Source organism: Achroia grisella, unplaced genomic scaffold (genome assembly GCF_030625045.1).
Source record: "Achroia grisella isolate CSIRO2021 unplaced genomic scaffold, CSIRO_AGI_Agris_v1 utg445, whole genome shotgun sequence".
NCBI lineage: Eukaryota > Metazoa > Arthropoda > Insecta > Lepidoptera > Pyralidae > Achroia > Achroia grisella.
In genome coordinates, this window is record NW_026712860.1 from 164,034 (window position 1) to 180,338 (window position 16,305).

The 16,305-nt window shown below is 30.1% G+C and overlaps 1 protein-coding gene across 1 annotated transcript in view; it reads right to left on the reverse strand.

The window, feature by feature from the left end:
* The window catches only part of LOC131844959 (diuretic hormone class 2), a 75,356-nt gene that overhangs the window by 4,044 nt on the left and 55,007 nt on the right, over positions 1-16,305 (reverse strand). Inside the window, exons 2-4 of the mRNA XM_059193954.1 lie at positions 2,763-2,846; positions 2,289-2,393; positions 726-746 (exon numbers count right to left, since the gene is read on the reverse strand). Coding sequence (XP_059049937.1) covers positions 726-746; positions 2,289-2,393; positions 2,763-2,845 — 209 coding nt within the window. The 5' untranslated portion in view covers position 2,846. The remainder of the gene's footprint in view (positions 1-725; positions 747-2,288; positions 2,394-2,762; positions 2,847-16,305) is intronic.

Here is a 16,305-nt window from a genome sequence, read left to right on the forward strand (position 1 = left end):
TTGTTAGTCTTATTCAGAGTCTATTGTCCTTAAAAGCTAGCGAATATTTTGCAAATCTTACTCAGATTCTACCATTCCTTGTATAATCTTAAAGAAGGGCTTAATAATCTTATATCAGGTAATATGCCCCATTCCTTCTAACAAGCGGTAAAAGGAATGTTTAGCTAAAGTAAAGGGAAAGCGCAAACAAATTCCCGGGTATATATATATGGTACATATATGGTGCTGTATTTTAGGGTTTCTTATTATTAATTATAAATAGATAATGGTGCTATTCGCCTTAGCACCTACGTGTAGCAAGTTTTTACAAAATTGAGACCTATACAAAATTTTTACTTGACAACATTTTATATTTTTCCGCACAAAGTAATCTGGGTCTCAATGAGGTCATATTTGCATGATTTTGTGTAAAAAGCATCTTAGTGAATATGTATGAAAAACATTAAAGGATTCTTTTTAATCTGCATTACACAGACTCAAACAGTTCAGTCTAATCTTATAGGGAAGCTAAAGCAATGTTGTTAGGGATAGAATTTCTGGAACGATTTTATATCTATCAATTATTAAACAATATTACGGAACTTTGAATGATTAGGCAGAGCTGTTATTAATCGTATCAGAAATTCCAAAAATTGCATATAATGTAGATATTATTAAGCTAAATATATATAAGTACATATGTGAATGTAAGTCTGAAGCGTTTAAATATCACGACCAAGACATACCTAGTTATGTCGTCTTTAAAGCTGAAAAGAGACAAAACATATTACACAAAGAGATAATAAATTAAATATGTGGAAATTTTAATATAATTTTCTCATAATAACAAACAAAATATCGCTTTTCAAATTTAATTCTTTCGATACTGAGTTTACTAAAACTATGTATTTTTATTACTCGAACTTAGTTTTTCACAATCAATTTGTTTTATTTTTAAATTGACTATATTTATCCATATATATTTAAGTTTATTAGAATAATTTAAATTTATATATAGGTATGTATATTTATACTAAGAAATAGAAAATGAATTTAAATTTAAAATCAGATGTGTTTCTACAAGTATTAAAAGTATCAAATTTAAAATTCAATTTCGCGAAAATACTTTCTTGAAAATTTTATATTATATTGTATGATGAAAAGTGCAAATGCATCCAGTGAGAATTAACAGATATAAAGTGTTGCAAAAATACGTATGAGCGAAATACGTATGTACTCAATAAATTTAATAGTTTGTTATTTTGAGAAAATTATGGAAGTAGAAATTTAACACAATTTGCATCACAAACTAAAAAGAGAAAACTTCGAACATTATAAGAAAATGTATAATAAAATACTTAATAATTTAGATAACGTATTAGATACCAATAAACAAAACCTTTAACATAGATTACAAAATATTAATGAACAACATATTTGTTCACTTATAATTAACATTGATTTTAAACAGTAGGGTTCAAAACATTATATTAGGTACTAGGAATTCATTCGGATATTTTATAAGAAAACAATTAATGGGAAATAGGCCAATTAAAAGTCATGCAATACCACACATGACGTGAACTTTCCATTCCTTTTGAAACAATCAAAAGACATATACTGAAATAAAATTGCTATGCTTTGTAAATTACAAAATGTACTGATATATATTTTTTTTTATCTGTTTATATTTGTGTACACAATAAATGGAACTCAATAGCTGTTACGTTATGGAATATATACAACATTCATGTTATAATAATTATATTATTATAATAGGTATGTATCTATAAAACAATTATTGGTAGTTTAAATATGATTGATAATTTTACATTATTATTATTATAATTTTTATTATTTTTCCTTATTAATGTTCTATTTTTAGGTGTATATACTATATATGTAATATTATGTTATCTGTGCTATAATATAAATGTTGGCCTAATCTGTTTGCAGAATTTTTCTTCTGTTATTATTATTGTTATTATTATTATCTTAATTATCTATCAAGATGAACTAAAAATTATCATTCTAAAATGAATGGTGTAAATATAATAAATTAATTATATGATTTTTTTTAATTGTTTATGTCGCATTATTCACTAGAAACAGACATTTGCAGACATAATGCTATGTAGCTCATATCTTTGCTTTAGACATGATATAAACAATTAAAAAAAAACTTTAGAACACAATTATAATTGTTTAATAATATATTTGTTGTTTTGATTGTTTCAAAACGGTATGGTTTACATTATTGTGAGAGATCAGATAAAGGTAAAGGTAATTATTTAATGTGAAAAACTTACTTTTCCATTTTGCGTTCAATCTGTATGAGATTACCGAGGCGGTTCAACATGTCCACGATTTCTTCTGGTTCGTACTGGCCCTCTTCATGATAGTAGTTGCTCGGACTGAAGTGGAAAAGGTGTAAGTTTTTTTTATTTGGAATATGTATAGTTTACTATAGTTTTAAACGGTGTAGTTTGAGAAAGGATTGATTAATATTGTAGTGTTAGTAAATATATAAAAAAAAAACATATTCTTATGTAGTAAAGACGCATTCTATACCTGAACTCTGCAGTAGTTATTTATCCTAGCAACGTTCTTTCCTTATATTATTATCTAGTGACTCCATTACCAAGAACGAAACCTGTCATGACAGATTACATTCTTGGTCCTGTCAAGCTCCTTTTAGTACTCGGAGATTAAAAATATCAATATAAGTATTATATATTAAAAGTTATTATTGGTAATAGTTTACATGAAAGATAAGGTACCACTACCTGGGATAAGCCGCTGCTGGCAGGACGAGAAGCAGCGCGAAGAGTACGCAGCTGGCCAACAGAGAACTTGCTCGAACCATCCTGTAATCAATATTCCTATTTTAAAATATGCCTTCTTATCTTTCGGGTGCTACTCATAGGGAATTATCTGCTTCACACAAAATCTAAAAAATGCTGTGTAACATTTATTTAAAAGAGCAAAGGTTTTTGCTCATCTTTCTATGATGAGTCTGCTTTTCGAATAAAGTTTGTTACTATTTTTTAATATATATAATTCTTTGGTACTTTGTTTGTCATCTAACTCATCTTAAATGGTTAGACTGATTCAGCCGAAATTTAGTCCATATTTCAACGGGTTCGTGCATGGTTTGAAAATAAAATTGCTGGTAGTTGCTGTTTTTTCGGGCAACCTCTTTTGGCAGATCTAGCGGGACAGCTAGTACGTACATTAATCCTTAATTATATTGCAAATGTACCTAACTTTATAAGGGAAATAGATGTTCTTTATTTGTATCTCTCTTTTTTTGAGCGGATGTTATTATGAAGGAAATCCAGTCAATTTTTGAAAGATAATTTTTCCAGTGACATATGATTTATATATATAGAAAATTATCAAAGTTACGGGCACATGCGGATCAGTAGTAACTTTAAATATTTTTACCTATAAATAGGAAGAACTAAACTACGCTTCATTGATTTATTCTATTCTATTCTGGTATAAGTAGTATTAACATTATAGATGTACATGTACGTACTGATTGAAATAACCCGAATCAATGTCCACTCTGGCAGTTCTGACAGTGTACCTAATCGAATTCAAATATTATGAATTCGAATGCTATAATTAACTTTCCGAAATTACCATATTTCATTTTTCATTTATTCATAAAATTGAATTTTTGGAACTGACAATTTTTTTTTTATTATTATTAAGAATATGCTGACTGTTCATTTGAAGGAAAGTACACTTAACAACTGGCCGTCTCATGGTTTCGCTCATGAAAATTTGTACCACGGAGTTAGGTTAAAATAATAAAATTAAGCCAATATGTATGCCAAAACACCCAAATACATACTAACGAACACATGTATGGTAAAGCGTTTTATATAAAATCCATATAAGCAGTAATAAATAGTGTACCACGTTTTACCACTTGCTAACACACAGTGGGGTGGGGATTGTTACCACCTACTGGCCACATTACTAGTAATTCAAATTCAAATCACTTTTGATAATCATAATTCAGCGATACGCCTAAATAATATTATATATATTAGTAGTATACAGTATACAGCGATTATGTTTATATAGAATGTAACCAATGCTACTCCCTTATATTCTATATATTGTATGTAAGAATTTTTCGAATCATAGACCAATTATATTTTTTAGTCTCAATATACTTATAAATAAATAAATATACAGAAAATTAAATCTATCCTCTTTAAAGTATTAGCACATATATAGTTATATATAAAATGCGGGATGTACTATTTCCAACTTATATTTCATTCAAATTTAATACTCGAGAATACTCTAGAATAAATTGCTTTTCAGTGTCGCCTCATCCTTTGCATTTCTAGTCTTTTAGTCATGTATACCACGGGCTCTGCTATAGATGTAAGTAGCATTTCATTTGCAGTTCCACTGAGTAATAACACTGCCAAAGTTTTGAAGTTGTAACGATTGCTTGTGAAACGGACTAACTTTTACTGACCCACTAACAAGTTACTATAATAGTTGAAATCTTTATTATTAATGGATTCAAATATATTTTCAAAAATCCTGATATTTAAAACAAATCATTTTATACATTTTTTAATAAATTGAGACAGACAGAGAGAAAAACATTTTTTCACTATAAAAATTATATGAAATTTAATTATAGAATATAATAATTTTTTTTTGATTCCATTGTCATATTGGAATAATGAGTAAGAAACTCAGTCAATTAAAGACATCGAAATAATTTTGCAAGTATGAGAATTGTGTGAATAATACAAACTATGAAACAACATAACACTGAAGAAAACAAGAGTTGAGATTATTATAATTATTAACTTAATAAAATAGATAAGTTGGAGGGTCCAGATCAGATCCGTCTGTACAAACAGTATCCGTTCAAGAGGATGACGAATGATCATGGCATCACAATTCGATTGTACTATATTTTCGGAAATCTACGAACCGGGCATATCACGTCACTGCCTGTCTGAATATTTAAAAAATAATTACTTAAAACACATGATTACGTTATAATTAAGTTGCAAGTTAAAACAAGCACCACACTATTATCTGAATACAGTATCTAGTAGTAGTTGGTCGTAGATAAGTCAGTGAAATTACAGAATACGAGGCATGATATTGTAGTCATATAGAATGGTAATGCATGAGTGTTGTCACAGCCGTCACATGATCATGCGATGTCTGTGATGCTGTTAATATATATAGGCTGATGATCGTCTGAATGAATAATTATCACTAGGGTTATAAATAAAAACTTTTTTTACAACCTATATTTAATTAATCAAACTTGTATTTACTGAGCGGAGCGCGAAGCGCGAAGCGATCATTGAGATCAGATTTTGCACTCTTTGTAACGATACTCCACCGAAATGGCTTGCCGATCCAGACCAAAATTTCATCGTAGGTCGACATTCGAGCCTCCAACGCTTACAACTAAAAAAAATTCCGATCGGTAAATGGTCGAGTTTTTAAGAATAAACGCGCTCCGCTCAACATGTGGCCTTGTTACATACATACAACAGCACACCGGTAATAAACCTAATTATTAATAAGTAGCTAGGAACTATGGCTTACATTTTTCTGGACAGCAAGCGTCTCAAATCACTGCTGTGTCAGTATAGAACAAATAGTCAACGTAACATTCTCATATAAAGCCTTATCGTCTATTCGGTAGGCGGATAATATGTACTAGATACTTATTTATTACTATATTGGACGTGTTCAACCATTACATTTACACGGCCCTCTGATTAATCTAATTACCGAGATTTTATCGGGGTACACTAATTATATCAGTTGTATAGATTTTTGTAGACAGATTACGTCATATCACTTGTTTTTTGTTAAATATTTACCACCTGTGTAGACCGTTAGATAACTTCATTCATGCTATCGCGAAGGGTATGATTACGACTTTTACTCGAAACTAGTTTCATGAGAAATATACCATGACGACTGTTATCCCAGGTGGGGTAGGTAGAGGCAATGTCACAGTGACAGTTAACACGCCCATATGTCACTGGATATTTTGAATTCAATGTAGAGAAACCTACTGCTGTTTCTCAGATTGAAACCATTATTCCATCACCGGAGAGGCATTTAGAATTTTTTTTTGGCGTCGTAGAAAGTCGAATTCACTTACTTTTTACGTAAGCCAAAGTAGTAACCACTAAACTACGACAGTGTCGGCGACATGACGACTAGGTTTAATGATACACTTGTTTTCTAATAAAATACCTTTAGTAGAAATCAAGTGTCACTAAATTTAGACTGTCGCCTGGTAATCGAAACAAGGTAATTACCTTGTTTCGATAAAGGTAATTACCTAATCAATTGATGCGAAAACTATAGTAGGCGAATTACGTGACGTCACCTGTTTTATATTATAACTCTTACCAGGCATGAAGCCTGTAAGATAACTCCATTCATTCATACTACTACAGCCAAGGGTGAAATTACAGGTTTTACGCGAAACTAGGGTTATTTTATTTAAAGTGAAGTGAAAGTGAATTTTAGTAAACAAATTACGTTATATTCTTACAATTTACTATAATTCGTAATTAATATTGTAGCCAAGAAGCATCGCCAGCAAGCAACGTTCGTTTTTTTATCCAGTGTAAGCTTTACGCGGCTCTTAAAATAATCTAATCTTACCCTTTTTCAGAGAACATTAATTATTTTACACAGATTCTTGTACAAAGATTATGTTGTCCCCTGGTTTGCATCATTAAATATACAAATGCCATTAGGTAAATACATTCCTTTATTAACTTTACCGTCAAGAATGTGATTATGCTCACGTAAAATTGCTACAGCGCAGTACTACTTAAATTACTTAATATTAAGAATAATACTGCGCAAATCAATAACAGAAATAACAGTCTTATTAATCTACTTATATGTTTAGAGTCTATTTCTTTAAAATTTACACGAAATTTACTGTGACTGCGTCAGATTTCCAAAGAATATGTACAATATAAATTTACTAGCTGTACCCGCGACTTAATCCTCTTACAGCCCTTCTTTCACATTAAAAAGTAGTCCTTTCTCAGGATCTAGACTGTTTGTGTACCAAATTTTGTTTAAATCGGTTCAGTAATTTCGGCGTGAAAGCGACACATATAGACAGATAGAGCTACTTTTGCATTTATAATATTGGTAAAAATTAAATATTATCGCTGTTATACATTAACTAAATCAAATACACAAATTACATAATTAAAGTTATATCTCGGTTCTCTCTCTTATGTTTTAAAATGGTTTACGGCAAATAATATGCTACTAAATGCAAATAAAACTAAATGTATCAAATTTACTCTCCCCAATGTAAGGCCGGTAGATTCAAAAATCGTATTGGACAATAAATCTATTAATTTTGTTGACGATACTGTATTTCTAGGTATCACATTATTTATAAAATTGAAGAATTCGTTAACGATAATAATGTTTTTATAGAAAAACTTTAAATCTATAGCACTGACAATATTATCTGATTACATTAATAATGAGTGCGTAGCGACTTCTATGTTGATTATCGCATGCCTCTTACTTGTTATACTGTAATTATTTATATAAAAAAAACATCTATTAAAAAGAGCAACACACAAGTTTCTTGCTCATTCTTCTTGTGATGAATCTGCATTCCGAATGAGTGGTAGAATCAAAATATGACTATTCAAAAGTGCTTGTAATGAGTTTATTTGAATAAAGATTATTTCTATTTCTATTTCTATTTCTCAAAACTGTAATAAAATGACTTATAATAAAATGTACCAACATAATCATCTACGTCGTTTGGTAACTCAATTCATTTATTTCCGCCAAGGATGTGATTACGGTTTTTACGCGATCTTCAAGTTCAAAGCCGCGTTATTTGATATCAAGTGTAAATATAATGTATCATAAATTGGAATTGGAATTGAAAATTGAATAGGCCAAATATAACATCATCATCGGATGTGAACTCTTCTTTTTGATCGTGTAACTCATATATATATAATGTAATATCGACATCTTTTAAGAAATTCGTATAGTTATCAATGAATAAACTTTGTATTAGAATTACATTTCTTTTTTCTTAAATATTGGTAATTTCTTTTCAAATATTAATAACTTTTAAGGAAATTATTTATATTTATAATAATGTTGACAGTTGAAAAGGTTAATACAGCTAAAATTACAGTTGTGAGATTAGTTGCTCATCTTATATTCCTTTTTTATGTAGTTTGTATAGTTAGAGATACGCAGATTAGCAGATATTGCAAGTACAATTATTTATTATTTATTGCACGTTAATAAAAAAAGGCGGTCTTAAAGGCGCTCAAGCGATCACTTCCAGACAACTTTGGGTAGCGGAGAATGGACACAGTGAACAGAAGTTCACAGAGAACAGAAACAATATATCATTAAAATACTTAGAACAGAAGTGGAGAGATAGACGAAAACTGATAAGAATTATGTTTACAACCAACCAAAACTTTAAATCAATTCAAGAGATACCGCAAATGCAGGAATATACATATAGAGGAGATCTGTGTTTCATCCAGCGGTTTCATTTCACACATTGTTGATCGTGTCTACACTGAGACACTGTATAGGTAACTTAGATTTCCGTAGACACAATGTGTGAACGTAAATGTAGCGTACAAATACGACACGTATTACGCATAGGGCTGGCATTAAAACAATAAAAAAAAATCCAGCAAATTCTGATATACTGAAGAACGCAGAATAGGCTACATTCGATGTCTTTCAGTATATCCAAATTATGTTTCCAATATAATAAAAGAAAGAATATTGAATATAATATAGCCACGTTGATTACCAATGATTCTGGCCGTCAAATGGAAGTAGCTGGTATTGTGGTGCTCCCGCCCAGAGATGAGAACAGTATTCCATATGAGGCCGGATCTGCGTGTTTTTATATGTATAATTGCAAGCGATGGGCCGCCGTGAAATACCGTCTCACTCTACTGAGCACACCAAGCTTTTTTGAGACTATTTTATTCTTGTCCTCCAAATGACCACAAAACTGAACGTTACTGGATATATCAACACCAAGGACCTCGAAATTTGGCTTCACATCAAGGAGAGTGTCTTGAAACTGAGGAGACACGATAAATGGATTCTTTTATACTATATAATCTGTATTATTATTATAAAATGAGAGTGCGATGTTAATGATCAGTAACATAATTACACTTTAATCTTCGTAAAATAAATAAAATAAAAATTAAATTATGAATTTAATTATAAAAATATATCACTCTCATTTTGTGGCAAAATTAATGTTTTGTATTCATATTGTTTATTTTTTATATTTGTAATTTGAAAGTTTGACCAGAAAAAATTTAAGATAAAAGTTTTTAGTAAGTACTATATTTTTATCTCAAATATTTTTGTTTTATCGTACTAAAGTGGTTTCCACGACTGATATCGGAGAGCAGGGGTGGCGGTCACTAAAAACTTTCTATGTAAATTTATCTTTTAATTTTTCTGTTTACACAACGTTGACTTTGATTACTCTATCTAAGAATACACTCATAATGGTATATTATATTATTAATTTATTTTTATAAAACTTGACAGCCCTAGCACGTTAGACTGAAGCCATCGTTTGTTCATTGTTGCGTATCAAATTCGAGTATAGTAGTGTCGGTGGCACAGCTCTGCGGTGTATTTAGAGGCTTTAAGTTGAACCGCCTCAAAGCTATTTTGTCCTACCTAAATTAAAACAACAATATTACAAACGACAGTGTGTTACAAAGGAACATAGTGATCTCACATACCTAAGATGTCTTGATATTACAACCTTCTTAAGTAACAACTCTATTTTCATGTTGTATGTTGACCGTAAACGATTTACAACTTAGGGTTGTGTTACGGAATTAATATCATTATTACATAGTATAAAACAAAGTCGCTGTCGCTGTCTGTCTGTCCCTATGTACGTTTAAATCTTTAAAACTACGCAACGGATTTTGAATCATTTTTTTAAATAGATCGAGTGATTCAACAGGAAGTTTTAAATATATAATACATGTACACCTGTGCGAATCCGGTGTGAGGGGCTAGTTATTAAATAATACATAGATATACGTTATACTTATGTTACTAAAATGTTTGTAAGTGTAATAAGAATTTCTGTGTATTTGTCTAAGTGTTTGTACACGCTAATCTCAGAATCCACTTAAATGATATAAAGGCCATTTTCACTAAGTTACTTCAGCAAGCGTCCCGTAACATTTTATATTAGTTTCATTCATAGGTTCAATCATAATGTAGTTGTAACTTTGTGTCAATAATAATAGTAGTAGTTATGACGGCCTCGGTAGTCTAGTGGTTTACAACACCGCTTTACGTTCGATAGCCGAGGATTCGATTCCTTACACTGTATAAACATTGTATTAATGAGTAGCTTGTTTGTATCGGTCTGGGTATTTTTCTATGTATATTGTGTATGTACATTATTTACGTTAAAAAAAAGTGTATTTATATCAGTAGTCTAGTACTCATAACACAAGTTCAGTTTAACGCGACACTAGATTGCGCCGTGTGATTTTTCAAATATATATTATTCTTCTATTCATTTAGTTTGATCATTAATTTTGCTCGTCTGTAATAAATTTGCCAGTAAGTTTCAGGTGTAATTACACCGCTACCATTTATACGCTTGTTGTAGTTTGAGTACACCAAACTATACAAAATAGTTTTAGAGCTGTTCTAGTTTTATTCGTAGATTGAACAACCCTGTTCTACATTCGTTAAAGTGAGTCCAAAGCTTACTTGGTCATTGTTGCTAGGGTTGCCAACATTTAATTTTAGCAAGTATAGTAATCGCTAAAGATGCAATGTCATATTTATGACAGTCTTTTCTTAAATTATATAATTAAAAACTTTTTAAAATCTAATATGTGTATATTTCTACACAGGTACTAATAACAATTGTAGTGATAGAAGTTATGAAAAAGAAAAAAACTAACAATACTAAATTTTTCTCATAACTTCTACCAATAAATATCTCGAAATAACCTTTAGGTATAATATTAACGAATTTTAGTAATTATATCTTTGTATTATGTTTATTCACATTGATGTTACACAATTGTATTTCTAAAAAAACCGTATATGATAATGTCTAGTGGATAGGTTAATTTGCATGTTCTTTCAGTATTGTCATCATTTAAATAGTTGATTTTCTAGAATGTACTAAAGGCAACCCTTGTCCAGAGCCACCCTATGCCTGCCAGCATCATTAGAGGCTTTGTGTGCTGAGTTTGAGAAGTTTGCACTAGTATAAAGTGTAATTTAGAATCAGGCTGCAGGTGCTCTAGGTTTATCGACAAGTTCGCATTGCAGCAAATAACTGCATACATAACTAGTGCAATTGCTCCTTGCTATTAAAATGTTTACTGCACAAATTGTTCAAGCTAGCAATGGACTCGAAATTGTTTGTAACCAAAGGTTGGTTGACAATGTCAATGTTGGGTGATAAACAATGAACAAGTTTCTCAGGTTGATTGTACCTATTTGGATGTGGATTCAAAGCTGTTATTTTTTTATACCTGCAGTTTTTCATTTTTATAAATCGTATTATTCTTATATACATACTTATAAATAACCACTTAGTCTTTACTTCGTTTATGAAATAAAAATTTAAGTTATGATCGGATCTGCATATTAAAGAATTGTTAATTGGACTGTATAGAACTTTATGCATTTTTATAGTTTATTTTACAAATTCATATAGCACAACATTCTATTCTCTTGAGTTATTATGGTAATCCTTAGAACCATCAGTTTATTTACATTTCAAACGGTTGAAGATAAATATATTTTTATATCTCTAAGAGATTCGCGACACTATGCTACAATTATAGTTTTACCATCAGCTTAGTATAATACATGAAATGTTTTTTCTGTATTCTAATGTAACCTTTCAAATGCTGCTCTTTATGCGGGAGCCGTTTTGTACTCAGAATATAAAGCTAGCCTTAAGTGGGTACATACAGCTAACGTTTATATGAAACAGATACTCGAGTATTACAGTATAGTACATTTTCAATGGGTTCCTGAGTGTTAATTTTTTTTGTGTATATTGACAGCCTTGGTGCCGTAGCTTTTCAGTGGTGTACTGAAAAGCTACGGCCTTACCTCCCATGGTCGCAGGTTCGATTCCTCTAATGGAACAAACATTCGTATTCTTGAATATGTTGATCATATATTGTTATATATGTTTTTAAAAAAAATGTGTATAAGTATTTTTGGATTTATTTATTGTAACTACATATAATGCGCTGTGTGAAGTGTGTTGTAATATTATTTTTTTTTAATTTTTAGTTATTTATAATTTTTATTGTTAGTAACTTTGATTTTGGTTATTTAAATGTACACGCAACTTCGTCTGCTTTTTGTCATCATAATAGAATGTCTATCTATCTTTATGTCAAATTTTTATTAAAATTACCCCGCATTTTAGTTCCGAAACTGTAACAAATACAGATACAAAAAAAGATATTTTCTCATTTATAATACTGGCATGCATTATTAAAACATCTATCAATAAACTAGGAAAAAACTTATATTTAGACAGCTGAAGCCAGATAGGGCCTTTAATAATAGCTAGCACCCAACATATAGGTCCCTCACAATATTTTTTCAATTGCTAAAATTTGATACGTAGCTATCGATACCGTAGCAGGTACTTTAGTTGTCAGGTTGCGCCTCCCTAACATTCTCAAAGACAAAAATTGTAAGACGATATGTATTATATTGTTACAGATTTATTGTAATCATAAATTACAAACATTTTCTGTTTCGGCTCTGGCATCGAGATATAAACAGTGAATGACGGTTTTATTCCGCACTCGGAGCATTTCAGGCTGTAATGAATGCGTTAATATTGTTGTTTATGGTTCGTAGGATTTATGTTTGGCAAATTGTGTGAAGATTGTTTCAAACCGCAATTTGTATGGTTGCCCCGTTCAAAATATCATCGCAAATTTTTTTATTAATATATGTAGGTTATAATTTTTATATGTAATTTTTATATAGTTTAATTCTAAAAAGACTTAATTTAGATTATTATTTTCTTAAGTAAAAATATTAGTAAGAGAACAATTTACACTTACAAATCAACATCTCAAAAATTGCCTAAAAATTTGCAAACAGTCTACGTTATTCAGTAAAATAAATTAAAAATTTGGTGTACTAGTCCTAGGATTTTTTTATTGATTCATAAATACAAAAATAATCCTCTTTATAATATTAGTATAAGAGTGCGCCAAGACTAAAAGGTACATTCGGTCATGTTGCAAGAATGTAACCCTAACTGAAAATGTCCTCCCACGCAACACAGTCTGTAGGTTTAACAAAATACATCCCAAGAATTAAAAAAAAACATAATATGAATCGCCATCGTTTATTATCTACATTTCTCTAAGAGAATGTATTGCTCTTGAATCAAAAGCAATGACACTCGTTATCCCAATGTTGGTCGTATTCCCAATCTCATCTTGAAATAATATTTATTGCTCACAGAATGGTATCCAAGACTCTTGTGATTTATGTGTAAACTGTTATTGAACAAAAGTAATATTAAATGAAACAATTTATTTGTACAGTGGACATAATACCAAAAAAAAAGACCTGATATACAAATATATATTTGCTCTATTCCCAAGAACACTGAAGAAATTTAATAGGTCTTCAAAGGGAATACTTAGGTATTTAGTTTTGCAATAAGATTAAGAAACTCTACATAAACTAAATTTCAATACTGACGTACAAAGATTCCTAAACCGTCCGAATAATATTTCAGAGGACTTTTAGTTGACTATATATACTATTTTAAAAGTAAATAGTATATTTCATTGTAAAATTTCGGGAATATATACCTACATTCTGTGGAAGAAAAGGTAACATGAATTCTTATTCTGACTGTAACATGGAAAGAGTAAAAATAGAAATCATATAGTCATCATAGCTTTAAAAAAGTTTATCATTTCAATAAGTCATTATAAATGAATATGAATATGAATGTGGATGGATGTAAAGGGAGGGGACGCTTTAAGAAAAGATGGATGGATTGTGTGAAAGATGATATGAATAAAAGAAGAGTATGTTCAGATATGACGACCGATAGAGAGCAGCGGAAGAGAATGACATACTGCGCCGAGCACAAATAATGGGATAAATGCAAGGCAATGACGATGATGATTATAAGTGAATTTTAAATAACAACATTAGCGTTCATTTCCACTAATGAGTACTTAGCATATGCACCTGCTAAATATGAATCATATTTTTCTCTGTCAAATTTAGTGCAATTAAGTTTGTAAATTGTGTTATACGACTAAAAAACTTAAGAGCTCTAGTTTCTAGAAACTTCTAGCATAATGGAGATGGTAATACAGTTCCGTAATAGATAATTGCAGCCTAAAACGGAGGATTGCCTACATAATTATATGAGATGAATTAAAATTAGATCTTGAAGCACTGTATCCAATTCTGGTTTTTTCTAACAAGAACACGATATGCAAGAAAGACACATTCTGACATAAATGCATGGCGTGACAGAGGCAACTGCAAACTATATTATGCGGTTTCCTCTAGAAAGCACAAATATAACATATAGGAATAATGACATGAAGGTTATTTTGACGTAAGACGAATAGAACTTGAAGTAAAATAAATAGAAGTCTTTAATTTAATAAACAAAGGCTTTAAATTTTATCACCCCTTTTTGTGCGATGGGGTTAAAAGATGTCCCGTTGGCTGGAAATCACTTATAAAATAATTTATTTCTTTGACATCCGCTGAGTATATTCAGTGTCCAGCAAGATTAGATAGAATTTATAACTAATTCGTGGAAACACTCACATAGCTTTATGTAGAAATATTCCCACGAGGTACGGCAACATAATATCATTTGGGTTATATTTCATTATTATGTTTGGTTTCATAAACATTGAAAACCTTTTAAAGTTATAATATTTGTGATATCTATAATAATTCTAGCGTCTGGATTATATGATGCAAGAAAAACATATGTTACTTTCGCTCTATATTTTCATGTATTTGTATACATATGGACCTGTGTAATCCTTATGAGTATATAATTTGCGTTCTATTTATATTTCGTTGCATTGTGTTTCTTAATTATAATTATATTTGTGATAATGTTGCATGGTATTAAGTCCGCCAAATATACCATTACTGCCTGTATAATATACAGTAAAGTTAAATAAATTAACAAACAATAATAATAAATATCGCCCTTGGTATATCTCATAGGGATAGATGTATTTACCCCTTAATTAATTGATTATTTATTTCAGGCCATTTTGCACATTTTGTTAGCAGTACGATTTTCTTTAAATTATTAATAAAATAAAAGAACAATCAGATTGGATTATTTGAACAATTGTTCCACAATGCCTTCATATGGCGCAGCAATGGTTCAGGTATAAAAAGTCCAGTTTTAATCATAAAAGAATACCAAAATAATTAGCTCAATTGTAGACATCTCAGAACAATACTAAAATTCTCATATTTGCAAGCAATAATGGAATATGTAAACTACGGATTACCACATAACAAGCTGTCGTCCTGTGATAGATGAGATTTATCTCTTATATTTCGATAACCTCTGATTGAATCTTCTTGTAAGTTTTTTATTGTTTTGATGTTACAGTAGATAATTTCGAGGTTCACTACAGGAGGATACCAAAAATTTGATTCGGGATACGATTGTCTATTTTGATGAAATAATGTTTCTATCGATGTTATTAAGTATGGTTTGAATGTAAAGAAACGATATTTATTAATGGTTACTAGTTCATTCGTGTTACAAATCTAGAAGAATATTTTTATACTTGTATAATGTTTATATGTCGCCAAAAATATATTACATTTAAAGTACAGTACGTGGGTAAATTTTTTGAATTTTCACAAGTTTCCTTTTCCAACGAGGTCTGTTTATCAATTTGTTATTTATGCATTTAGCAACAAGAAAGTCAATTAATAAAAGATTTAAATTTAAAATATTTATTCACAACTACCGACATTAATTCTAATAGTTAATGAAGCCTTGATAGTGGAATCTATATAACTTTTGTACAAGTGACTATTAATTTACTTAGGTTACAAACAACAATTACAAAATGATAATTCTGAAAATTTCAAGAGACAATTTGATAAATAAACTAAATGGCGGTCATTTATATGGGTTACTCACTAAGCGTGAATAAAATCAACATCTAATTACGCTACAATTCCCTTGACAGTACTTTC